At 35.0% G+C, this 25,980-nt stretch overlaps 3 protein-coding genes across 9 annotated transcripts; 1 reads left to right on the forward strand and 2 right to left on the reverse strand.

Moving 5' to 3' along the window:
• LOC109220674 (mitogen-activated protein kinase kinase kinase YODA-like) lies at nt 476-9,186 on the forward strand. 7 transcript variants are annotated; one of them, XM_019385323.1, is made up of 15 exons: nt 477-633; nt 1,152-1,392; nt 1,630-1,780; nt 1,924-2,061; nt 2,595-3,342; nt 3,454-4,182; nt 4,422-4,509; nt 4,773-4,835; nt 5,118-5,278; nt 5,392-5,467; nt 6,613-6,672; nt 6,759-6,866; nt 6,945-7,184; nt 8,009-8,634; nt 8,727-9,186. In XM_019385323.1, the coding sequence occupies exons 5-14, from the start codon at nt 2,789-2,791 to the stop codon at nt 8,468-8,470; spliced, it is 2,541 nt and encodes an 846-aa protein (XP_019240868.1). In that variant the 5' UTR covers nt 477-633; nt 1,152-1,392; nt 1,630-1,780; nt 1,924-2,061; nt 2,595-2,788; the 3' UTR covers nt 8,471-8,634; nt 8,727-9,186. The 7 variants fall into 7 exon arrangements, with proteins under 7 accessions (XP_019241027.1, XP_019240868.1, XP_019240975.1 ...); XM_019385430.1 differs by lacking the exon at nt 1,630-1,780 and having other exon boundaries at nt 3,454-3,914; nt 4,059-4,182; XM_019385482.1 differs by lacking the exons at nt 1,630-1,780; nt 8,727-9,186 and adding an exon at nt 7,791-7,900 and having other exon boundaries at nt 476-633; nt 8,009-8,099.
• Nucleotides 10,194-15,960, reverse strand: LOC109221074 (short-chain dehydrogenase TIC 32, chloroplastic-like). The gene is made up of 8 exons (XM_019385557.1): nt 15,672-15,960; nt 14,358-14,589; nt 14,110-14,189; nt 13,301-13,454; nt 12,661-12,739; nt 10,899-10,983; nt 10,641-10,687; nt 10,194-10,550 (listed from the first exon to the last, which is right to left on the reverse strand). Exons 1-8 carry the CDS (start codon nt 15,775-15,777, stop codon nt 10,386-10,388), a joined length of 948 nt encoding a protein of 315 aa, XP_019241102.1. The 5' UTR covers nt 15,778-15,960; the 3' UTR covers nt 10,194-10,385.
• On the reverse strand, nt 16,762-20,619 carry LOC109221149 (probable aquaporin PIP-type pTOM75). Its single transcript, XM_019385643.1, has 4 exons — nt 20,152-20,619; nt 18,929-19,224; nt 17,214-17,354; nt 16,762-17,048 (listed from the first exon to the last, which is right to left on the reverse strand). The coding sequence occupies exons 1-4, from the start codon at nt 20,480-20,482 to the stop codon at nt 16,953-16,955; spliced, it is 864 nt and encodes a 287-aa protein (XP_019241188.1). The 5' UTR covers nt 20,483-20,619; the 3' UTR covers nt 16,762-16,952.

Here is a 25,980-nt window from a genome sequence, read left to right on the forward strand (position 1 = left end):
AATAATTTGATTAATATATTAATACATATGTAGGGTTTGCTGAAAAGCTACTAGATTTACGTGAATCAATAGGCTACAAGTACAAAGTTGATGATCGAACATGATAAGGAAAAAGATCAACACAACAACAAATCCAATGTAAAAGATCATCGCAAGTGTGATCTGTGGAGGATAGAATATAGGCAGACCTTACCCCTACCTTCAAGAAAACAGAACGATTGTTTCCGAAAAGACCCTCCGCTTAGGAAAAAGATCAACACAAAAATTTGAAATTAAATTCAGAAATATTCAAAAAAACAACTTCTTCCTGGATTTAGCTCATATGAATATGAAATTATTTTCTTGAAAAAGGAAAAAAAAGAAGTCAACTTATCTGAGTTTTAAAAAAAGAGTCAACTCAAAGATATTTGACTTTTAAACTGACAGGGGTATATATGTCAATTTAGAATCTTCAGCATGTACTGCTGAATTTGTTGCTTAGCCTTTTCTCCATGCACACTGTACTCTCTTCAATCAATCCTTTCATCACTTCACTTTAACTTCATTCTCCGGCAACCGGCGCCACAAAAGACCCATTTGAGATCGGGTCGGGCGCGGGTCGGGATGATATTCCGGTACTTTCTTCCAGACCCCGTAAGTTACTAAATTATTGGGGCTTTGACTTTTTTGCATAAGTCAGCTCAGATTCTGTTTACTTCACTGTAACGTATACTAATTATACTGATTTATGTACATAATTCTGTTTTTCTTTTTGCAGTTAATGGATTTATTTGAGGTTTCATTGGAGCTTGTTTCATTATTTTATTTATTGATCAAAAATGGATTTTGATTGCTTCGACTTGTTCAGATTTAGGAAAATTTTGGAGTCTAAGAAATTAGGGTTTTGACTTAGTTCTTACGGTGATTTATGCACATAATTGTGTTTTATTTACTGTTAGCGGGTATTTAAGGTTTCATTTGAGCTTTTCTTAAAATTGTTTATGGATCAAAAATGGTTTTTTGATTGCTTCCACTTCTTAAATCGAGTGAATTTTTTTCTTTTTGCAAGTCTAGAATGATTGGAGTTTTATTTGCAGTTAGTAGGTGTTGATGGTTTCATTTTCGGCGATTTTTGTTTATTGATCAAGAATTGATTTTGATTGCTTCCACAGGTGAAATTCAGGTAAGTTTTGTCTTCACAAGTCAGGATTTAGGGCTTTGACTTTTGTGTTTCCTTTTTTGGTTTCGTATGCTGCTCGAGCACTACAACAACAACAACTGAGCGTAATCCCACGAGTGGGGTCTGGGGAGGGTAGTGAGTAGGCAGACCTTACCCTTACCCCGAGGGAGTAGAGAGGTTGTTTCCGAAAGACCATCGGCTCAAGAAGGCGAACAGAGACACTTTCTAACCTAGTAAGTAAATTATCGCTTTGACTTTTGCATAAGTCAGCCTAGTTTTAAGTTGACCTCACTGTAATGTACATATGCATTACAGTATTACAGTAATATATGCATGTAATTGTATTTTATTTGCAATTAGTGGGTGGTTAAGGTTTTATCTTGTTCCGTGATCAGATTTTAACTTATTGCTTCTGCTGCTAAAATTTGAGGAAATCATGTTCTTTGCAAGTCTAATAATTTCAGTTTCAGGTGAACTTGAAAAAAAAAAGTTACTCCTATTTTGAGAAGTCTATTGTTGTGATTGTGTGCCTAATGGTGTGGCATACACGCGCATGCACACACAGACGCATACAGATATGCTCAGGAAACCTTTTCTGGATAACTACTTCAGTTAGCACATGTGAGCACATCCACTAGGAACCATAACGAAAAATATCCAAGTCATCTATTATTAGCACTTGTTAGCATCATATTTCCTTTTTCTTTTTTCTAAGTAAACTTGTTAGCATCATAATTTGCATGCATGTATTCCGTACATTCCAGGTAACAAAGAGGGTTGCCTTTTGATTTAATTCTCGGGGAGCTTAGGAGGATGTATCTGCTATATGAGATGTCTGGTCTGATGGTAATTTCCTCTGAGTTGCTGTGCTATAAGGAGTTAAGACTGACTTCTAAGCCTTTGTAAGGCTCTTCTCTTCTCTTCTTTCTCTTTCATTTTCTTATACTTTTGAAGCATTTGTAAGATATACTCCTGAATGATTATACTTATGTGGATGCTGATGATTGGAGGTGCTTTGAATTGAGTTTTCTGTTTAATTTGTATTTAGAGCTTATCTCAAATGTTAAAGTACCTGGTTTTATTAATGCCTTGCCCTTTCAAGAGATGGATCACTAATTTCTGTTGTGTACCCCCCCCCCCCCTCCCTGCCTCCTTTCTTTATGAATTTACTAGAACTAAAATTGGATGAACTTGTTGAACTAATTGTTAGGTTGCTGAACATTTTATTTGATAATTGTTAACATGCCGACTATTTTTGTTGTCTTCTACCTGTTCATGCTTGCAAAGACATAAATAGCTTAAGGGTGCTGTTGATTAGCCCATTGTCTCTTGCAGACGGCCGTCGATATAATGCTTGTTGTTTTAACTCATATATTGAATCTGTATCCCTGTCTAAATTGTAGAAATTTAATCTTAAAGTTGTTAATGGTTGTAGGTGTACGCAAAGGTTAGAAATGAACTTTGATACTCTTTGACGGGCTGAACTAGTCACTATGAGCGCTTCTATGACAAAAAGACGCATTCGAGGGGACTCCTCATATAATTTAGCTATTTAGCTGGTTGTATTCAGCTAAAATATTGGTATACGCAACAATTGACTGTCCTTGCTCACGATAATCTCATATAGCAATGCGTTCATGGTGGGGGAAGTCTTCATCTAAGGATGTAAGGAGGAAACCCAACAAGGGAAGTTTCATTGACACAATAAGTAGGAAACTGAAGATTTTCACTAAGGAAAAATCAAGTGGTAAATCTGGATCATCTCGGAGACGATGTAATGAAAATATTTCAGAAAAGAGTTCTCAATCAAGGGTTTCAAGGTCACCATCACCATCTACGCCAGCTTCACGCTGTCAGAGCTTTGTTGATAGGACTTCTTCTCAACCACTTCCCCTTCCTGATGGTCACTATTCCTATGTACATCTTGTCGACTCTGAGAACATTGCATCCATAAAATCAGTGACCAGCGGAGTCTCCAAGTCATCATTGACTTTGCCTCTTCCCACGCCTAGGCGTCTTCCATATGGATCAGCTGCTACAGGGGTTGACGAGGACTTACCAACTGCTTCTGTTTCGTGTGACAGCTCCAGTGAGAGTGATGACCCTACTGACTCACGGCTTCTAAGCCCCCAAACATCTGATTATAAAAACGGGAGCAGAACTGCCTTGAATAGTCCTTCCAGGTAAGTGCAAACTGATACAATGTGCTGTACCAGCTTCTGATTTGATATACAGCAGTCATTAAGAGTTTCTCTTTTGAGCATTTCTAACAAATAAACTCAATGTTTCTGTAGTTTGAAGCAGAAGGTTCAATCTCCTATTGCCTCCAAAGCAGGTCCAGGAGAGATGTTGAAGTCAGCTAATCTTTTGTCAAACAATCAGGCGATCCCTACATCTCCTAAGCAGAGGCTTTTAAGCTCTCATGTGCCAGACTTACAGATTCCTCAGCATGCTGCTTTCTATAGTGCTCCTGACAGCTCAATGTCAAGTCCTTCAAGAAGTCCAATGAGGATATTTGGGCATGAACCGGTCATGAACTTCGGTTTCTGGCTAGGGAAGCCACATGGAGATATACCCTTATTAGGATCAGGGCAGTGCTCTAGTCCAGGTTCAGGCCAGAATTCTGGACAAAATTCAATTGGAGGTGATATGTCAGCACAGCCCTTTTGGCCACACAGTAGGTGTAGTCCTGAGTGTTCACCTGTACCTAGCCCCAGAATGACTAGTCCTGGTCCTGGCTCAAGGATACACAGTGGTGCGGTAACTCCTTTGCATCCTCGATCTGGAGGGGCATCAGCTGAGTCTTCCACAGCCTGTCCTGATGATGGAAAACAACAAAGTCACCGGCTGCCTCTTCCTCCCATATCAATTCCTCATTCTCATTTTTCTCCATTTTCAGTGGCTCCTGCAATTTCACGAAGTCCTGGTAGGATAGAAAATCCTCCAAGCCCAGCGTCACAATGGAAGAAAGGACGGCTGATTGGCAGAGGCACATTTGGACATGTGTACCTTGGTTTTAACAGGTCAGCAGCCCGGATGGTAATCGGTACTTTACCATTGTTTCTTATTATGTTTACCTTCTATGTGCTATTAATATTCCTACCTGCATTTTTGCTTGAGATTTGTATGCATGCTTTACATTATATTACTTAAAAGATGATCTGCTGAGGTGGAAGTAGCAGACTGATGGAGTTCTTGTATGATTGTATTCTCTTTTCCAAAAAAGACACTAATTTAATTCATATTTGATAACAATCTACAGTGAAAGTGGTGAGATGTGTGCAATGAAGGAAGTAACACTTTTTTCAGATGATGCAAAGTCAAGAGAGAGTGCACAGCAACTTGGACAAGTGAGTGATTTTAAGAAATATCTATATTTGCTTCTCTGGACTAAAGTTATGCTCTATACCCAATGTTTATGCGATAAATGTTAGCACACGAAGTGCTTAGTTGAAGCTAAATAAAATCAATAAGAAGCAAGAGAGAGAGAGAGAGATGTTTTTGTGATATTATATTATTATTATTATTATTAATTTGAAAATTATCATTGTGTTTCTGTTGTTGACTTCATAATTTATCTTCATGAAACCATAAATTGAGAAATATTTTGCAGGAAATATCACTGCTAAGTCGGTTGCGCCATCCAAATATCGTGCAATATTATGGGTCTGAGGCGGTAAGTTTCTTAAAGTGGTTACTGCTGGCATCGTGCTTGTCATAATTAATCATAAAAATGTTTTTATATTTAAAGAAATTTATACGATAAGATCAAAGTTGACTGAGTACTGATATGCCCAAAATTTTGTTTGATAAGCTCCAAAATTTTATTCTCAGGTTATTCAATATATCAACAATCATGATTCAATTTTTGAATATGTTACAGTTTGCACTTAATCTCATGATTCCCTTAAATGATGATATAGATGGCCTTAAATGCCTTGTTCAATTCCATCTGCAGGTAGATGACAAACTATACATATACCTTGAGTATGTTTCTGGTGGTTCAATCTATAAAATTCTTCAAGAATATGGTCAGTTGGGAGAGCTAGCAATTCGAAGTTATACTAAACAAATTCTGTCAGGGCTTGCATTTTTGCATGCTAAAAAAACAGTGCATAGGTAGGTATATTCTTGAAAAAGTACTTGTGGGCAAACCTTTTTTGCATTGGTTTTATTAGAGCACCTATATTAATATGTCTTATGACTGATGTGTAGTTTTTAATTTTGTTCAGAGATATTAAAGGGGCAAACATACTGGTTGACCCAAATGGCCGCGTTAAATTGGCAGATTTTGGGATGGCAAAACATGTATGATCTTTTTGTGCAGCATGCTCTTGTTTGTCTACCTTTTGCATATGGGTCGGAAAGCACTTTTTCTTCTCTAACATTATTGTTACTTAGGCAGTGCTAGGATCTGCTTTCTGATTGTCTTATTCCTGCTATCTGTAGGTTTCCTTTTAGTTCCATAACAATCTCTGTTGTCCCTTTTTAAAATTGAACTCATTGTTACTATTTCTAAACCTGTTGCGAGAGAATACCGGAGTCTTGCAAAAGTTTCCTAAAAATAGTTAGAGAAAATGCATAAGGACCGTATGAAGTTTTTGAGTTTTCAATTTTGAGAATCCAAGAATCAAAAGCTGTAGAATCTCTTGAAATTTGCATAAGAGTGTATACTTATTAACTCTGGGAATTGGGAGGCTATATTGTAACTTAATTGAAATATGGCCATTCATGGTAATTTTACAGTCTTAGATGGGAATACTCCAGAAGCAATAAATTTGAAGTGATTGTGGGTCAACTTTTCATATGTTTTATGATAATAAATAATCGTCTAAGTTCTGGACAAAGAATCTTAAATTTACAGCATATTTCTAGGGTTGCACCTGGATAACAACTGTTTGGTCCTCTATTGTTTGACTAGGAGGATTTCTTTTATATCTCTTCCAAGTACACTTTCCCCAAAAAACGTGGTCTTGTAAGATTTTTGAGTTTCAACTGTCGGCAGTGTTGTCAAAGGCGCGCTTAAGCCCTGAAGCGAGGCTCAAAACATGTTGAGCGCTTCGCCTCGCTTTGTGGGCGCTTTAGTGTCGCATCAAAGCTCTAAGGCATAGTTTTCCTTGCCAATGAGTGTAATCCTGAAAAGGCGACATTAAACAATTGATATTTCACTTTATCGTAAATTTTTTGCAATTACTTTGTCCATATATTTGTTATTCATACGTATAATTATTAGTCTTAGATTACATATACATACTTTTACTTTTTCTCCAGTTGCGCCTTTTTTCATAAAAGCCCACGCTTTATTTGCGCTTTCCGCTTAAAGCCCCAACGGACGTTAGAGCTTTTTTGCGCTTTTCGCCTTTGATAACACTGACTGTCGGTGTTAGGAAGAAATGTTTGTTTGTTCATAATTCTGTATAGGTCTTATTAGCTAACTCAGTTACATTTTGCAGATAACTGGTCAATACTGTCCTTTGTCTTTCAAGGGAAGTCCTTATTGGATGGCGCCTGAGGTTTGCATTACTATTACTCAAGCTCTTATCTCATCAATGTTTAGCTCTGTGTTTCAACTAATTCATTTTATTAATTTATTAATCAGGTTATTAAAAATTCAAGTGGTTGCAATCTTGCGGTAGATATATGGAGCCTTGGATGTACAATTTTGGAGATGGCAACGACAAAACCACCTTGGAGTCAGTATGAGGGGGTTAGTAAATATGTTTATGATGGTCCAAAGGCTTAACAGTTTCAATGTTTTGTTGTGCTTCTAATTCATTTTTAATAGGTTGCTGCTATATTTAAGATTGGAAACAGCAAGGAACTTCCTGCGATGCCGTACCACCTCTCAGGTGAGGGCAAGGATTTTGTGTGGCAATGTCTACAACGCAACCCATTCCATCGTCCAACAGCTTCTCAGCTCTTGGAACATCCCTTTGTCAGGAGTACCGTTCCAGTGGAAAGACCCATTCTAAGTCCTGAATCTGCAGAAATAATAGCTCCACTCATACCTACCGTGAGATCAGTGGTAAGGTTTCCTTCTTTGTGCGTCTGGCAGTCTTGCCATTCCAGTGCAACTAAAAGCTACACATGCAGTACCTGCTTCCATGATTTTGGTCTATCTGTGAGCATGACTTCCACAAGGACATTATCATTTCTTCTTGAACATTCCCTAGTTTGATTTTTTTTTTTTTTTTTTTTTGAGTTTCACTGTGGTTGACATAGAAATTATAATACCTATATTAGAAGATTTTGCAACCAACTATACTGCATTTATATCCAAGGATGATATATACTAGTATTTGAAATTGAGGACTTTAAAGGAACAGGACATTCTGAAATGATATGGACAGTTCTTCTAGACACAATTTTTTCTACTGTCTGAAGGTAGTAGGCTACAGAAACCAAAAAAATGAGCAAAAACAAATTCAGAAGGATGATTAATTTTTGAGGGTCTCATATCACTTAAGCACTTGCAAATGAACATTGGTTGGTTGCGCGCTGAGTAGGTTCATTACGTCTTTTGGGGCAACAGTAGATTGGTGTAAATTCAGTTATATGAAACCTCTTTGGTACTCACTCCTTTTGGAAAACACATTTTTTCTCAAAGGTTTGTCTTTTACATTTGTGGTAGGTACCATCAGTAACACTCGATACTCTCTGTCTGGGGAACTCTTCTTAATCATTTCTGGGGACTAGTGATGTTATCTGCCACCTTTAGGACTCACGAACACTCTGCTGACTGTATGCACCATGATTTAAATTAAGCAAATAAGCTCTGGCTGATCATTGCTAAACTCATTGTTTTCCTTGGGTGTTGGTGGGTTGACTTCATGTTTTTTGATATTTCAGGCCTTCGGACAATCACCTAAGCATATGAGTGGGAAACTCTCCCCCTCCACCATATCAAGCCCCCGTGCTGTATCTGGTTCAACAACACCTCTTAGTGGTGGCGGTGGTGCTGCTCCACTATTTAACCCAATGACCTATTCATCAGAAGGCATAGGAACTTCACCAAGGGCCCAAAGAAGCTTTCACCCTAATGGTGAAACTAGTCACGATCTGAATCCTGACATGTTTCGAGGGACTTCTCAATCCCATTTGATCCAAGAAACACTTCCATCTGACAATGGTTTTGTTGGAGATAATTTTGGGGGCCCGGCTCAAAGGGGCGTGACTGAACAACCATATCAGGGACAGTCAGTATTAGCTAATAGGGTTGCGCAGCAGCTCCTGAGGGATCAAGTAAAATTGGGCCCATCGTTTGACCTGAATCCTGGCTCTCCAGTATTTGGTCGGGATAATGGGGTTTAACCTGTAAAAGCCACCTGAAAAAGGATGGATGCGCTTGAAGTATCACTTGGAACAATTGTACAGTAAGTATACCAAAAAGTCTGGTTTACTGAATAAAAGTTTCAGGGCGGATGAAAGGAGAAGGCGGTCACAAAATATCAATTTATTTGCTGTCAGTTGCTATTGTAAGTTACTTGTACCTGTAACAGCATTTGCTTATGGTTTCCACGACTCCCTTGATACTTTTGACCATCTAGTTTATTTTGGTTCTCCCCAGATCACCACCCAAGGAGCCATGCAGCAGTATATTACAATGACGTATGATTCGGCTGGTTCAGAGAAGTTTATAGTTTTGGTTCCACTTACATGAGACACAGAATGATAGAGAGGTACTAGGAACACACTTTCTTTTGGGCTCCTGGTTTGCAAACTCTTGGCATATAGATATTTTCTTCATCAGATTGAAATACAAGGAAGGGCAGATATGAAAAATTGGTCATACTACTGTACAGGGTGGACTGGTTTTAAAGGCTAGTTGGGGAATCTCAGGCTTGCTTGTATAAAATTTATTGGTAATTGTTCATAGTAAAGCTCTCTACTACTCGTTTGAGCTTTTCAGCAAAAAGCCTATTGTATCTTGTATGATGGTTCCCTTTAAGCCATGTCTAATCCAACTTTCAGTAATAATAGTAAACTTTTGAAGTTGAATCATGAATGTGGTTTCAACTTTTATCCTATGTCCTTTTGTCTTAGATAAAGCATGTTTGACCTGTGATGACTAATGACATCCATCAGTGTTATCAAAGGCGAGAAGCGCAGAAAAACGTCTGTTGGGGCTTTTAGCACAAAGCGCAAATAAAGCGTGAGCTTTAATGAAGAAAAGACGCAAATGGATAAAAACTACATATAAGTATGTGTAGTTCAATACCAAATATATGGACAAAGAAATTGAAGAAAATTTACATTAAAGTGAAATATCAATTGTTTAGTGTAACCTCTTCGGAATTATGCTCATTGGCAAGGAGAAGTATGCCTTAGAGTCTTGATGACAATACCGAAACGCCAGCTAAGCGACGCGAAGCGGTCAACATATTTTGAGTCTCGCTTTAGGGCTTAAACGCGTTTTAAGCGTGCCTTTGATAACACTGACATCCATCAACATTTATCCCGTGTCCTTGTATGTTGGACAAGCGTGTTTGACTAATGATGGCTAATGGCATCCATCAGTTGATTTTGCTTCTATAAACTGCTGAAAAGAAGTATCAAATACACAGTTTAGCCTTCATACCTCTCATTTTCTAAAGTTGCATAAATAGTTGTAAGGCCTATATATCTTTTTGCTTGTTAGTACTTAACTACTAGATAGAGAACTAGGATAGTTTAGTAAAGTCTCGCTTTTTGACAGGAATAAGTGCTTGCTAAAGCATGATACATTTCATTCTTCGTTCGGGGTGAAATTTACTTTGTTATCTAATAACAAGGAATGAGATTGAAGCATTGGTTGGTGCAATCCTCTCTAAATCATCCCTTCTTCGTAGTGCGGAGGACCAAACATTTATGTTACCGGACTCTCCAAAATCCTGCCGCACCCGTGTCAGATCCTCCAAAAATGCACTACTTTTAGAAGATCCGACATGCACCCAGTGACATTTTCAAAGAGTCCGAGCAACATAGGCTAATATTCCCATATTGATTCTCATCCATTCTTCTTTTTCGCGAAAAGGTCAAATCTTTGTCATCTTGATGTATGTGCAGCTACTTTCAATAGTCAATTAACGAGTATATAAAGATAGTCATCATTCTACTTTCAATAGTCCATAAGAAGCAAAAAGTATTTGAAAAGACAAAAAGGACAAATAGGAGAACTTGTGAAGAACATTCACACTATGATCACATACTGAAATTATGAATCTATAAACCAAGGTTGTCGTTGTTTCTACTGAGGGTTTGTCAAATTCAAGCTGAAATCCCAGAGTTTCTTTGCCAATTCTGTATCTGTAGCATGAGAAGTTGGTGTAGCAACATTGCTGTCCGAAAAATATTCACCGCTTATCCCCTTCACCTGAGGATGCAAAGCCACATAGCACGTAGTTGCCGCTCCCTAGAATCAAGGGAGAAACATATAAGAAAACAAATGTAAAATCTTGTGGCAGACAGTTTATATCTTATGTATTTGCAAGAAACTACTCACCTGTGGAATATCTTTAATAAAATATTTGCCAATCCAGTTAACTATGCCTGCAAGAAGTTCGAAATCAAACATTAGTTTTAATGCAATTGTCTTGCAACTTCAATTGAAGAGAGTTGCAACAAACCTAACTTTCGTCAAACCAACCAAAACACAGATACTAGCGCAGTTGTAGTTTTTTAAAATAGGATTGAAGGTTACGATTTCATGAGACATGCGATAAAAACAATAAGAAACACTGTGGAAGATGAAAAAAATTACCTTCAATCAAATTCTGGTGACGCATGAGGTTGGTATTAATTGCCCCTGGGTGAAGCGAATTTGCAGTTATCTCCAGTCCTTCTTCCTATAAGACAAGTAGCATTAGAGCAAATCCTTAACAAGAACAGAGATCGACTTCATCATACTGCATTCCTTCTAGGACAGCTTTAAACGTCATTTTTAAAGAATTAGTAGAAACCTGCTTTCAGGGAATTAACAGTGTCATAAGTGCCTAGGCATCTTGAACATAAACTCATAATTTCATTGACTATAATGTTCCCTTGGGTGGGTATGTTCAAGTCAGGTTGTATCACATGAAAGTAGCACAATATCATCTATAGTGGTACAACTAACAACAATAAAATATTCAAATAGTAAGTTTGCTGATCCACAGCTGGTCGCCAAACAATCAAACATTGAGGCTTGAGATAGAAGTTGCACTTAAAGTCGTGATTAGAATAGGAAGAATTCATGATTTCTTGAGCCATTGGTAAAAGAGAACTTTGGGAAAATAAGTCATCTTTTCTATCTTTCTTGTGTTATAAAGCAGAAACCCACTCCAAGCACCTTATCAAGGAAAAAGAACTCACAAGTTTATGTACGATGAGGAAATACTCAGATTTAGCTATACTGCAACAGCGGTCGCACATGGTCGCTCATGTACATACTGTACCAAATTGTCCTCAGAGTCAGTTCAGGAATGTAAACTACATTTTTTTTTTTGCAATTACTGACCAGGTAAAACAAATAACAAAACTAAGTAGAACTATGAGAATTCTTCTGTAAGGTTATTAAGAATACACTCGGTTCTAGGCAGGCAAGCTAAACGACAAATGCAATTATTCACCTTGTAATTTCCAACAAGCGACTGAAGGCTGAGAAGCTACTCAGGAAGCTGCACTTCTAATGGCTCTCACCATTCCTCACACCTGCCTACAGGCTCTTCCCTCTTATTCTACTCTATGTTTTTTTTAATCTTTTCCAGACCCCACTTGTGGGATTTTCACTGGGTTGTTGTTGTTTTTTTAAAAAATCCTTTAAGGGTGATTGCAAAACTGCAAGATATCGAACACATGGCAAAACTCACATCGAACAAGTGGCATTGACCTTTACGAAATGAATTTACATGATGGATGAAAAAATTGTCATCTACTCTTACTGAGACACAATAACAATTTCATCATTCAAATGAGAAAATTGTCGCTTAATTGTCTGTGAACATTTCTTGGGTTGTATCATTATTCGGAAAACAATTTCAAATTAACTGACCTTTTTGCATAAAATGATGTATAGGATACAAGATTATCTGTGATACTCCCAGGATATCAAGAATGAACCAAAATCTATAGCTAGAACTTAGCAACATGCTGCCGCAGCTTAAGGAAAGGGGCTTGAAAATAAGGGAAAGAATAATGTACTTGGATGGATGCAAGGTCTTCTTTCACGAATTACTTTAGTTCCTACACTTTGGTACCAGGATGATGATCAATGAAAAACTAAAACTTGCACATAAATGGTGGGAACTGTTGAAATGTACAATCTTAGTAAATTAAACAATAATTCCACTTTTTTATTTATTTATATTTTAAATATTTTAAATAATAATGCCACTTTGAAACTGTCAATTGGTGAGAAGAGCCTAGACATGGACATAAGATCGAATTGATATAATTAAATGTTTCCTCTGGATGTTAAAATGTTCAATTAGTTACCCGTCGCAGAATTAAAGAGAAGCTTCAATAACCAGAAGATAATAGTTTACCTTGAAACGCCTTGCAAGTTCATTAGCATGTAAGATATTAGCAAGCTTTGATTGTCCATAAGCATACCAAGAAGTGTAACTGAAATAGACAAATAATTATCGTCAAATCTCTTGTTCAAAGAAAGATCCACTGCCAGATCCTGAATCTAATGTGTCAGTACGTGGTTCTTCATTCTGTTTTCCTGTTATAATTTGCAGTTTTATACTGCTCTACTTTCAAACAGGTTGTTAAATAAAACTGACACCTATATATTCGTCAACCAACAAATCTGAAGTACAAAAACTTGAAGCATTGACAACAACATTGAATATTGCAAAACCAAGTATAGCAAGAAAATTAAAAGATAGAACGAGGAATTAATACTGTTTCAACTTCGGATTTCTCCAAAATAATGTCTACTGTCCAAAAACTTAACTTGCCACATTCTTTTTTTCTTTGATAAACAACCTAAATCCAAACTAGAAATCAGAAGTAACATATAGCCCCACTTTTAGACCCAGTCTTCAAATTAAAATTCATATTTCAGACTCTAAAACTGCTACGTCTATGTTTTATCATTGAAGTTGTGCCAGTATCAAAGCAGAGATAAATTGAATAGTAGTAAGAATATGAAGAGGCCAGAGGGCAACCATGAACTACCTATCTTTGTCATTGATTTTGTCAAAGCGAATTCCTTCACGGTATGTAAACTTATGTCCCATTGATGAAACATTAACAATCCTTCCTTCTTTGTGGCTCTGTTGAGCTGTATTTTTCAGGTTCTCTAGCAAAAGATTTGTCAAAAGAAAATGACCTGCACAAACAATACTAGTCTTCTTATATTGGCGGTACTTCAACCTGAAACCATCCTATTAGTTTTTAACAAGTCCAAGAGAACAAAACACACACGGCTGTACACATCTGATTATTGACAAATAAAGCCAGGGTAACTTCAAGAAGATCAGTCTCTTATTTATTGGTAAAATGTAATATTTTAGATAATAATTAGAAAAAAGAATGATCTCCCCGAAGTTAGGTGGATCATTCTTAGACTGATATCGTTAAAACACTGGTTATACAATGGCAGCAGTTTCACCTTTTATAGTCATAAAGGTTTTGACGCAATTTCTGAGTACAAACGACTTTGTAGGTTAAAAAGTGTAGCCATAAGATACATCAAACAGAGAACCTCCCCTCTTCTAAGACCCAAACACTAACTAGCCTTGATATGGAAGCAAGAAGCTCAACTTAATGAAAAAGCTCGTCTACAAGCCAACGAATATACCTCTCACCATTATGCTATTTTCATAAAATAGTAGTAAAACAAAATGATAAAATGTCAAATCTAAGGATCCGTGTATTGTACCAACTACCATGTCAAGGAATGACTATGTATTCTGAAAATTCTTCATGAATGTGAATATTAAACTAAGATACGTTAAACAGACATTAGAAATAAATTCATTTACCTAGATGATTAGTTGCAAACTGCAATTCAATGTTGTCTTGAGAAAGCATGAATGGCGGAGCCATAACCCCTGCATTATTGCTTCAAAAATAAAAGAGGTATTTAATTTCTTAATATTCATGCATTAAGGTGGAAGGCAGAGTGGACAATGTTCATTCCAAGCTATGCCAATGGACGAAACATGAATGCAGAAGTCCAATTATGACTGTGCATTGCACCCTTAAAACAGTTAAAGGACTATTTTCTTACATTAGGATGTTCAGAGGATGGCCAGAAGAGTTATACTCTGATGCAAACTTCCTAACGGATGCCATAGAACTGAGATCCAACTCCATTACATCAATTTTGGCATGAGGAATCTCTTTAAGAATACTTTCTTTAACTTCTGCGCCAGTTTTTACATTGCGAACTGCCATTACTACATGTGCGCCACGCATTGCAAAGACACGCGTCGTTTCTGCACCAATACCACTTGATGCTCCTGAAAATTTAAAGATCCAGACAAAAATAAGCCTTAGGTCGGCTTGCATTGCATATGCTAGTAAGTAATGGAGAGGCAATAATCCAAATTCAAAATGACCCTCTTAAATTCCCGAAAAGCAATATGAAACTCTACTGAAAAATAAACTTATTCTTGAAACCAATAGAGTTTTAATCTCTTGGTAATTATGAAAACATAAAATAAAGTAGATAGGAGATCTTGTTCTATCGCATAATAGCTGTTTCACTCGTGAAACATGGCATTCCATGGGCTATATAAGTTGGTAATTTCAGAGATCTATATGAAACAATATTAAAATCATAGACTCCCCAATTCAAAATCTTCTATGTCAGCGACAAATTACTACCACCCAGTTGCAGTATTGGAAAAAAAAAATGCCAACAGGTAAGAAGGATTTCATTTTGAAACTCTGCTAGTTAGTTGCCAGATGATCATCTCTTGCCATTGATATTCACATTTAACTTCTACTAATAGTTATATCAATAAATACAGTCAATCAACTACACCTCAATCCTGAGCTAGTTAGACTCAGTTATATGAATCCTCTCTATCCATTCCACTTTCATTGAATATCGAGCACGTCCAGCAAAATTAATTCAGAGAATTTTTCATATCATATTGGACAATTATTAAATTGGCCATCATTTTACCACAACCCTCCTCCTTTATCCGGGCTAAAAAAGAACCATGCTTTGGAAACACGGACCGAGTTTATATCAACAAACACAATAAAAGGGCAGCCCGATGCACTAGGACCCGCGCATAGGTCTATTGTACGCAGCCTTAACCTTCATTTACTGTTTCCAAGGCCTCTTGCAACAATAACAAACTAAAGTAGCAGGCACAGTTCAACATATTTCCTTTTACCACAAACAATAAGTGGAGAACTAATACAGTATACAGATAAGAAAATAATAGAGTCAAATGAAAAAGAAAAAAAAACTAAAGAAAGCAGATACCAAATTGGTCAATCAAAACATTAGGGAAATGGGTATTGAAGAAAAACAAAAACTTCAAAAAGATAAAATGGGAAAAAAAAAAAAAGGGGGGGGTGGTGGAACCTGTAACAATGGCAGTGAGGCCAGTAGCATCAATTCCTTGAGTAACTGCTTCAGCAGTAGAAGAAGCTGAAAATCCAGATCCTCCTTTCCTTCCAAAAATCCACATCTTTTTTGCTCTGAGTTTTTCTTTGGAGTGTTGACTTGTTGATTAGTGTAGATCAAGGAAATGCTGTAATTACTTCTTTATTTCTATAAAATATGAAATCTAATATATTACTAGTATATTATATTATTACGTTTTAAAGAGTAAAGACAAATTTTCTTTCTTGGGCACAGAGGTATTGATAAAACCAAGAATTTTACCTATAAAACAACAAAGGAAAAAGGCAAAGGCAATCCACTATTTGTTTCTTTTTAGAGTGGATTACACGCAAAAATTACACCATCAACTTAATATTATTATGAATAATTATAATATTTACCTTAATGAAATTATGGGTAAATTACTCTGATATTATTATTATTATTAAAGTCTTACTTTATTAAACTGACAAGGTGAAAAAGAATTTACTATCAAATCATTTAAAACGTAATTACATGTAAGTACTCATATCAAAAGGAATTATTAAGGTCGATTGTCGTCGTTGGATATTGATGAAAATAATGCAAGGTCCAGAAAATAAGTGCAATAATCTACAATTACAAATATGTAAAAGCCTTTTGAAAATTGAATTTAATTCCCCAAATGTATTTTCCTTTTTCCTTCTTTTTATTTTTGTGATTGATAGAGTAAGGCCATAAAAAATAATTTTATGGAAGATAAATTGAACTGCCGAAATTAATTACATTCCCTACCAAAAAGTATACAGGTATGTTATATATATATATATATATAATACACTATGTATGTGAATATACATTTATTAACAATACACTCTGCTTAGCTTTTGTTGTATAGGTAAATAGGTCATAACTTCCTATAGACATATACTATCGAGTATCTATTACCTCACACCGACATAAATTAAAAAATTATGTGTGTGACAGTTAAAATTTGAACCTAAGACTATTGTCAACTTTGCTACCTCTACCTATTCTTTAGCATTAACTGGTTCAAATCCAGGGGGAGGGGGAAGAGTACTAATAGTAATAGGATAAAATAAAGAACCTTCATTGATAGGGTGCAATACAACATAACCTGATAATTTACACACAGAATAGACATTTGAACACAAGAAAATCCACATTACAAATACATCAGAAGGAGAGGATTAAAATTTAACCCCAAAAAAAAGGTACAAAGTCTTGAAAATTCAGAAAGCTAAGGCTTCTTGAGCAAACTTAAGAAGACTTGTGGAATGGAATGGCTCTGATAATTATTTGGTGGTATACTGCAGCAAGTGCAGCTCCAATGAATGGTCCAACCCAAAAGATCCACTGTTGAAAATCAACAAAAACAAATTACAACTTGTTAGCTATAGCTCTTTACCATGCCACAAAAAAGATATATTGTTCTTTTTTTTTTTTTTGTTACAATAACGATGACGTTCACACCAACTTGAGAGAAAGAAATGTTTCTTAAGATTTAGATTGAACACTTACGTGGTCGTCCCATGCCTGATCTGTGTTGTAGATGATCGCAGCTCCAAGACTCCTAGCAGGGTTGATGCCAGTTCCGGTGATGGGAATAGTGGCCAAATGAACCAAGAACACCGCGAATCCAATGGGAAGTGGTGCCAAAATCTGCAACACCATCCAAAATTTTCACAATGATGTCTTGTTTTTAATAAGAATTTTTATGTCTCTACGCTGAACAGTGTAAAGTTATATTGTCAAATCACCAAAAAGATAACTACAGATGATCGTCAACACACAAGTTATATGTTATTAGTTTGGTTAGATTGGTGGTAAGGACTCATTGTTTCATACTACAACCAAAGAGCATGACTTGTGACCCAAATCTCAACTTCTCTAAACAAAGGCAGCCCGGTGCACTAAGCTCTCACTATGCGCGGGTCCGAGGAAGGGCCGGACCACAAGGGTCTATTGTACGCAGCCTTACCCTACATCAAGAGGCTGTTTCCACGGCTTGAACCCGTGACCTCATGGTCACATTACAACAACTTTTCTCAACTTTTCTAAAAGAAAGAGAATAAATTTTAAACCCTTTTTGGAGTAGATGAGAATTCTTTCAAACACAACTAGGACCACAACATTATGATATGGTGAATCCCTGCATTATTTCATCCAACAAAAAGAGCCAAACCTACAGTAGCTCATTCACGTGAACATCACCATCTTTAGCCAAACTCATATCATATTTTTCAATGGCATGGGTGCCCACCAAGATAACACACAACACCAACTAAAAGCACTTGCTAACAAAACCAAACATGCCACATGCTAGCATGGACATCATTTTTGCTGCACCAAAAAAGTAAGACCGCTTGTCCTAAATAATTTAACTTTTGTATACAATAACTTTTACACTATCGGTCTAATTTAACATATCATGTAGGTATCATGTCCTTTTCTCACGGTTACTAATTTCACTTTTTATAAATAATTTTATAAATAGTTACCATAGTAGCTTAAAAAGTTTTCATACTATTAATGTATAAACTCTTATTATTATGGACAGTCACTTATAGCCATCCTGAGTTCCTGATAATATAAAAATAAAAATTTCACTTTGTTTAAACTCTATCCTAAAACCAATCCACTCACCCACCCCCACAACTTCAGCTTCCCCAAAAGACCTTTGCACAAAGTAATACTGAATTCAGATAAGAAAGTGGGAAAACAGATTCAAGTAGAATTTACATCCAATTCTCTACTTAGCCATATGGTCACATGGTCACAAGGGTGGTCAGTCGACCGCCCGTCGAAAAATTGCACTGTGTATATAGATAAAATATTATGTTTTAGAAGTATATAACACATATTGAACACCCTTTATCGGGAATTTTTTTCACTTCTTTCAAATTTGAATACGAGAAATTCCTAGCTTCGCCACTGTTCCCACTATACCAAAGCTTACAAGTACAGGGTCAACAACAGCAACAAAAAAAACCCCTAGTGTAATTTCACAAGTTGGGTCTGGGGAGGGTAGAGTGTACGCAAAACTTACCCCTACCTTCAAGAAGGCAGAGAGGTTGTTTCCGGTAAACCCTCGGCTTAGGAAAGGTACAAGTACAGGGTCAAATGAAAACTAAATCTAACAGGTAAATTTTCAAGATAAGCAATTTCATATCACAAAAGAGTAATGATATTGAACCAAAAACATGTTAAATATGAAGTTACAATAGAATACTTACAGGAACATGTGAGTCTCTGGCATTTCTCTTAGCATCAGTAGCAGAGAAAACAGTGTAAACAAGGACAAAAGTGCCAATAATTTCAGCACCAAGGCCATCACCTTTGGTGTAACCAGGGTTAACAACATTAGCACCACCACCAAGTCTCTGGTATGGACCAACCATGAATCCCTTCACAACACCAGCACCACAGATTGCACCAAGGCATTGCATCACTATGTAGAAAACAGCCCTGGTTAAGGACAGTTTCCTTGCCAAGAACAATCCAAAGGTCACAGCTGGGTTAATGTGTCCTCCTGTTATTTCAAAACACAATATAAGTCAGTTTTAGAGAGAAATATATAAACCCCATATGTCCAAAAGGCAAATCAAAGAAGGAAAAGACTCCCCTTTTTGTAATTTAGACAGAGAAAGTAAACCATTAAACATGTTCTCAACCTCTAAAACAGGAAAAAACTGATCTTTTTTGCAAGTAAATTCAAGAATCCATTTAATTACTACTTGACAAAAGTATGATATACAAAGCAAGTAACTAAGAGCACAAATATGGTGAGCAAAAGAGAATAAGCAAGGAGGATTAGCCACAAAAGGTCGTATTAAAGTATAAAGAGGTAAAGATACAAGCTTGAGCAAGGCAAATGACTAAGAACCAACAAGAATGGAAGGGAAAACTCCATTCTTGTAATTTAGACACAGCAAGTAAACCAAATACATGTCTTGAACCTCTAAAACAGGGAAAAACTGAATCTTTTTATAAATACTCAAGAATCAATTAAATTAGTTGACAAAAATATGATTCAAGTACAAAGTAAGTAACTACGAGCTAAAATATGGTGAGCAAAATAAAGGGAAAACAAAGAGAATCAGCCACAAAAGGCCATAATTTAAAGGAACAAGCTTTAGCAAGGTAATGACTTAGAACCAACAAGAATCGACCATTCTTGTAATTTTGACATAGTAAAGTAAACCAATAACATGTTTTAAACTACTAAAAACAGGCTCAAATAAGTAACTACAAGCTCAAATATGGTGCCACAAAAGGCTATACTAGAAGTATAATAAGAGAAAAGGAAAAAACTTTAGCAAGATAATGACTAAGAAACAACAATAACAACGACAACAACAACCACTTGTATTTCCACAAGTGGGGTCTGGTAGAGAGGTGACCCTCGGCTAAAAAAAATAACTACGAAAAAACAAGAAATGGGAAGGAAAAAACTAACCTGAGATACCAGCAGTGCAGTAAACCAAAGCAAAGATCATACCACCAAAAGCCCAAGCAACACCTTGAATACCAACTGAACTACACAGACTATCAGATCTCTTAAGACCCATAACAGTCAAGATAGTGATGTACAAAAACAAGAAAGTAGCCATGAATTCTGCAATTCCAGCTCTGTAAAAAGACCATGATGATAACTCCCCTGGTTCAAACAAAGGAGCTGGTGGTGGCTCTTTGTAATCCTTATCTGTTTGAGCAGCTGTTCCTAATGGCTGTGTTTCTCTGAATTTGTTAGCTCCAAGCTTAACATCTTCTTCTTTGTTTTCTGCCATTTGAACACTCACTAAACTTAGCTTCTTCTTTTTTTCTCTCTTTTTTTGTGCTAAGTGGATAGTACAAAAACCAAGTTTGGTGTTGAGAAAAGATAGGGTTGTGGTTGTTTTATAGTGGAGAAATCATTATGAAGACAAATTAATTAAACTGTGACATTCTTATTTAATTGGTCTGGTTAATTATTGAGTTGGTCGGTCTATATCTTTTTTCCTAATTAGCAAAATCATTCTGTCATTAATCGTGAGTGGAACTTTCACGCAACCGGTAAAGTTGCTATCATGTAATCAAGAGGTTATGGGATTGAGTCGTAAAAATAATTTAAGGTAAGATTGCATACAATAAACTCTTATGGTTCGGCCCTTCCCCAAACCTTATGCGTAGCGGGGCTTAATGCACCGGACTGCCCTTTATTCTATCATTAACATATTATGTGTCATATCCTGTGGGCTAGTTTGGTACGAGGTATAAGGGATAACTAATCTCGGGATTAAATTTGAGATGGGTTTATCCTATGTTTGGTTGAAATAAAATCGAGACATAACTAAGATTAGTTATTGCGGGATTGTAGTATTATTTTTATTCATATGGGAAAGTGGGATAATAATCGCAGAATAACTGATCTAGAAATAATTAATTTTTGGATAACGTGTTTTGCCAACCAAACGATACCTATGAGAATATATTTAGTCTCTTGACAAAAAATAATGGTATGTATTTTATATCAAATACGAATGAATGCATGATATATATATATATATCAACTAATATATGTATTTCTTACTTCAACTTTTAATTACTGAACCAAAATTATATTTTACTATAAATATTGAGTGCTAGTAAGTACTTACACAAATAAATAAAAGTGTGACAAACTTATTGAAATGATATGATTAATTATTGGGTTGGTCTAATCTTAATTTATCTAATTAAAATAATTATTTTGTTAATGACATTATGGACAGTACTATATGAGAATATTATTAGTGTCTTGACTCTTGAACAGGGAAAGAAAAGAGTGTTCTGGAAATATGGGCCAGAGTGGGAGAGGGATGTTGACAGATTATTATTATTATTATTATTATTATTATTATTATTGTGTGGTTTATTTGTTATTCTTATCCTATACAGAGTGTCAGTATTAATTATTTGAAAACATTTTGTACTTGATTAGCTGGTCTGGAAACAACTTATTCACCTAATCTTTCAATAGTTGTAAGAATGTGGGCAGCTAAGCAAAATTTAGAAAATTAATAATCATCAGATAATGGGGTGCAAAACCTCTTAATTATTAATGAGCTCCAATAAAATTATTGCCTCAGAGAAAGCTCCATATATTTTCAATTTTTCAATTGCCTTAAATATTTTTCTGTTCCATTGTTACCATAAAAGTGGACTTGGTTAACATTCGGGCAAAATATAAAATTAGTTGGTCGGTCGAAATTATTTATATTTGCTAACAAAAAATCGATATATTTTATCTACTATTATTTTTTAGAGGAGCTAAAAATACAAATTTCTTAAAATTTCATGGATATCATCACTCCATGATGCTATTATTTGCTTTCTATCGATTAACAGCTTGTTTGGATGGTTGTTATCTACTGTATTGTATCGTATTGTTACTTTAAACATCATACTTGTTTTGATTGTTACTTAAATTTTATTATTTCGTATAGTTAAATTCGTTGTTACGTATCGACGGAAAGGACGAAAAGTGTCACTGTATGTAACGACGGATTTGGTGTTGTATCGTCGTTACCTTTCTTTTCTCTCATTTTGCCCTTCTTTATTATTAAATAACATATTTTATCATTTACCCTACTTTTTTATATAATGATTCTACTTCGTATCTTGTTTTTTTAGTAATATTGCAAGTTTATTCTTCATATTTTGGTGCGTGACATCATGAAACGATGACAAACGATATAATCTATCCAAAAATTGTATTCATCAAACAATACTATATGATACATTATAAAACGACATGTAACAACTTTCCAAACAAGCAGTAATTTATGCTATGTATTTTTCAAATATCTGTAATAAAGCAAAATTTCCATACTATGCAAGAATAATTCTGACATAGCAAAAAGAGATTGAGAAAATTGGACAACAATTATCACGACAATAGAAGAACTATTTATACTTTATCTTTTTTCTTTTTTTGGATGTTAGAAGCAAAGCCAAACTTTTAACCTTTCCAATGGAATATTCTAGGAGAACAATCACTTTTACACTAAAAAAAATCGTTAATCTTGTGACTCAATTCTTTCTTTCTTTTTTAGTTTTAGAACTCTTGAGTGTGTTTGTATGCAATATTAAAGATTGTAAAATAAAATTCACTTAATTGATATATGTACATACTTTCATCCAGTAATCAATGAATCGCTAATTAAATCTAAAAGGTAAAAGATAATATTATGTCTATTAGAGTTTGTTCATTTTGTCTATGAGTATAAAACTTGTGACGGCTCAACAAACCCTTGAATCAAAATCAATTACTAGCATATATTTTTTTTTAAATAAAGCAAAAAGAATGTTATCCTTGCGGCTTAGAAGCATAAGCTTACCTAAGCAAACCTAATAAAGCTCATAAGTCAAGCCCTAAACCATTTTTTTGGAGTATTATTATTTTTAGTTCGCGCCAGAAATTATTTATATTTGGTAGCTGAAAAAGTATAAAATTTGTATAATATTTGTATATAATATATATAATATTTATATATAAAAAGAATATATAAATTTTATATATTTTTTCGTCTATTATTTTTATATTGGCTATACAGTGTCAGTTTTGCTATTCTTTTACCGAGGAAAAACACATCCACAAACAACCACGGAAAAGGGGGGAAAATTAAAATAAAAAAATAAATAAATAAAAAGGGTGAAAAAGATGTGAAGTTAATCGAATGGCTGAGGAAAAAGTAGCCGTTTTAATTATGTGACCGTTAAGGAAAGGGACAGCCCTAGAATAAGCACATGGGCCAAGGCCCAACGGCTACGATGGGCTGAGATGAAGATCATGATCCATCAATGTCATTCCTAGGTGTGACATCAAAATGGGCCCCATCTTTTTGGAATTGTTTTCTATAAAAAATTGCAGAAATATAACATTTTTTGCGGCCGTCTTTAACTTTTGACCATCGCTTGTTCCATGGGCAGAACTTTAAAATTAAAAGTTAAAAGTGTTGTCCACGGGACAGAACTTTGTTAAACTTAAAGTTCTGCCCATTGGATAAGCAAAGATAAAAAATTCAAGACCATCTACTTTGAAGGCTATTTAAGACCATATTCTATTGCACCTATCACTAACTTAAGGGTAAAGCGAGTAAAATCATCGTTTTAAGCACCAAAATATAGAGGCTCCAAAAATAGTATAATTATATGTAATTATTAATTTATATAATTACCATTAATAAAAGGTTTCAAAAATATACATATTTTTTCTTTTTTGAATTTGGTTGAAGTTACTTTGATGAGTGAGTTACGGATTTTTTTTTCCTATTTCATTAATTATATATTTCTTTACCTTTCCTTTTGAGCTCTGATTTTTCCATCTCTAGGTACACTTCTTTCATGTTCTTGTTTCTGACCATTTTCCTTTCCAATTTCAACTATTATTAGTTGCTCTTTATCTCCGTTTGATTAGTGCGTTGATCATAATATTAAGTTCTTTTGCCTCATTAGTGATTAATGTATGATTATTATGAAGTTAGAGGGGTCTCCTATTATTTTATTTATTTTATTTGGAAAAATGACACTGTATCCGCACTCAAAATAATAACCAAACAAATATATATTGTATATATATATTATATATGTCATATACAAAAATATACTATAAAATTTATATATTTTTTCGGCTACCGAACGTAAATATTTTCTGGCAGGGGCTAAAACTGATAACACCCCTTATTATTATTTGACTTTAGGACCTTCAAATTTGTTAAAATATCATGGTATAGCCAGTTTTCACACTGGTCAATGAAAAATAGCCAGCGTTTATCAAGTCAATGAAAAATAGCCACTATTTTGCTGCAACAGGGACCGGTCCAGTATAATATACGGGAGTTCTGGTGCATTTGTGTACGAACTCCAGCATATTATGCTGGACCGGTATACTTTGCTAACTCCTGTAAAATTTGCAGGAGACTGGAGCACCAGTGCTCCAAACTCCAGCATATTATACTGGACAATTATACTTGCTGGAACTCCCGTAAAATTTGCGGGAGTTCCAGCATAAGTTATCCTGGAACTCCCGTAAAATTTACGGGAGTTCAAGCATACTTATGCTGGAACTCCCGTAAAATTTGCGGGCGTATTTTTCCGGATTTTGAACAGTGTTTTCGCTCAGATTTAAAGTGGCTAAATTTCGATGACTTTTGAAACTTGGCTATTTTTCAACGACCAGTGGTAAATCTGGCTATTTTTGAATTTCGCTTTTTGATGCGTGGATCAATCAAATGTGACAAAAAGGAATAGCTAATTTAGAGAATCTGAATTGAAATTAAAAATTAAAATAGTAAAAAATATGAAAAAGACTATACATAAAGAAGAAGAAAAATAGATCTGATGAGAAGGTAAATGTATCATTTAATTTAGTGAGAGAAATATTTTATCCTATTAGATTATTCAATCCCACCTCTACCCAATTTCAAAAAAAACTATTAAAATTTAAAATATTTTAATCAAATAATTAATATAAATATAGATTATATATATTATATAATCATATAATAGTACTTTATATTTTTTTGGGCCTTTAAAATATTTTAGGGGCCTAAGGTCAAGAGCTTCACTTGCCTTACCCTAGAGCCGCCCTTGTTTAAATTTTAGCTTAAAAATTAAATTAAATTAGTCTGATTCAATGGTGAAAATAGGTCACATTAACCATGGATAGACAGAAAGTAACAAGCACATGAGATTGGCTGGAAACCACACAAAAAAGTACTTATACTATAAGGTTTTGACTTTAGGGATTTATCGGAAATTTGACCTTTTGACCTCCGGAATAGTCTTAACTCGTAAACAACTCGATCCATCAGTTTTTAGGGGAATATAGAGATGATAGTTTTTGGCTAATGCTCTTAGACTATTCCACATACAACAACAGTCAGGGGTGTACATGGATCGGGTTGTTCGGTTTTTATCAAAATCAAATCAAACCAACTATATCGATTTGAATTGGTTTAGTTTTGTCGGAGTTTTCGGGGTTTTTGTTATATGAATATTATTTGAATCTTACTTTGTTAATTTTTTGATAAGTAAAGTATATGTTTAGTAAAAATTTAGAAATTGACAAATATATGATCTATTAAAATATTCTTATGAAATAATTTTCTTAACACACGATAGTTATTTTTCAGTCGTCTGACAATAATTTTATGTTGATGTACACTTACACGGTTAACCGAATTTAATAATTAAACATAAAAATAAATATGATCTTATATAATGATATGTTCTATTTAATTTTAAATTATCAAAATATCATTTC

The sequence above is a fragment of the Nicotiana attenuata genome, chromosome 1, assembly GCF_001879085.1.
Source record: "Nicotiana attenuata strain UT chromosome 1, NIATTr2, whole genome shotgun sequence".
Lineage (NCBI taxonomy): Eukaryota > Viridiplantae > Streptophyta > Magnoliopsida > Solanales > Solanaceae > Nicotiana > Nicotiana attenuata.

What these genes read in the sequence shown, in the direction of transcription:
- LOC109220674 (XM_019385268.1), top strand. Translation starts at nt 2,789, where the DNA reads ATGCGTTCATGGTGGGGGAAGTCTTCATCTAAGGATGTAAGGAGGAAA. An exon ending in CTTGGAGTCAGTATGAGGGG is followed by an intron (nt 6,867 to 6,944) that starts GTTAGTAAATAT and finishes CATTTTTAATAG; the next exon opens with GTTGCTGCTATATTTAAGAT. An exon ending in TACCTACCGTGAGATCAGTG is followed by an intron (nt 7,185 to 8,008) that starts GTAAGGTTTCCT and finishes TTGATATTTCAG; the next exon opens with GCCTTCGGACAATCACCTAA.
- LOC109221074 (XM_019385557.1), bottom strand. Translation starts at nt 15,777, where the DNA reads ATGTGGATTTTTGGAAGGAAAGGAGGATCTGGATTTTCAGCTTCTTCT. An exon ending in CCTCACTGCCATTGTTACAG is followed by an intron (nt 14,590 to 15,671) that starts GTTCCACCACCC and finishes TTAAATTTTCAG; the next exon opens with GAGCATCAAGTGGTATTGGT. An exon ending in CATCCTCTGAACATCCTAAT is followed by an intron (nt 14,190 to 14,357) that starts GTAAGAAAATAG and finishes TTATTTTTGAAG; the next exon opens with CAATAATGCAGGGGTTATGG.
- LOC109221149 (XM_019385643.1), bottom strand. Translation starts at nt 20,482, where the DNA reads ATGGCAGAAAACAAAGAAGAAGATGTTAAGCTTGGAGCTAACAAATTC. An exon ending in CTGCACTGCTGGTATCTCAG is followed by an intron (nt 19,225 to 20,151) that starts GTTAGTTTTTTC and finishes TTGAAATAACAG; the next exon opens with GAGGACACATTAACCCAGCT. An exon ending in CCAGAGACTCACATGTTCCT is followed by an intron (nt 17,355 to 18,928) that starts GTAAGTATTCTA and finishes ATGGTGTTGCAG; the next exon opens with ATTTTGGCACCACTTCCCAT.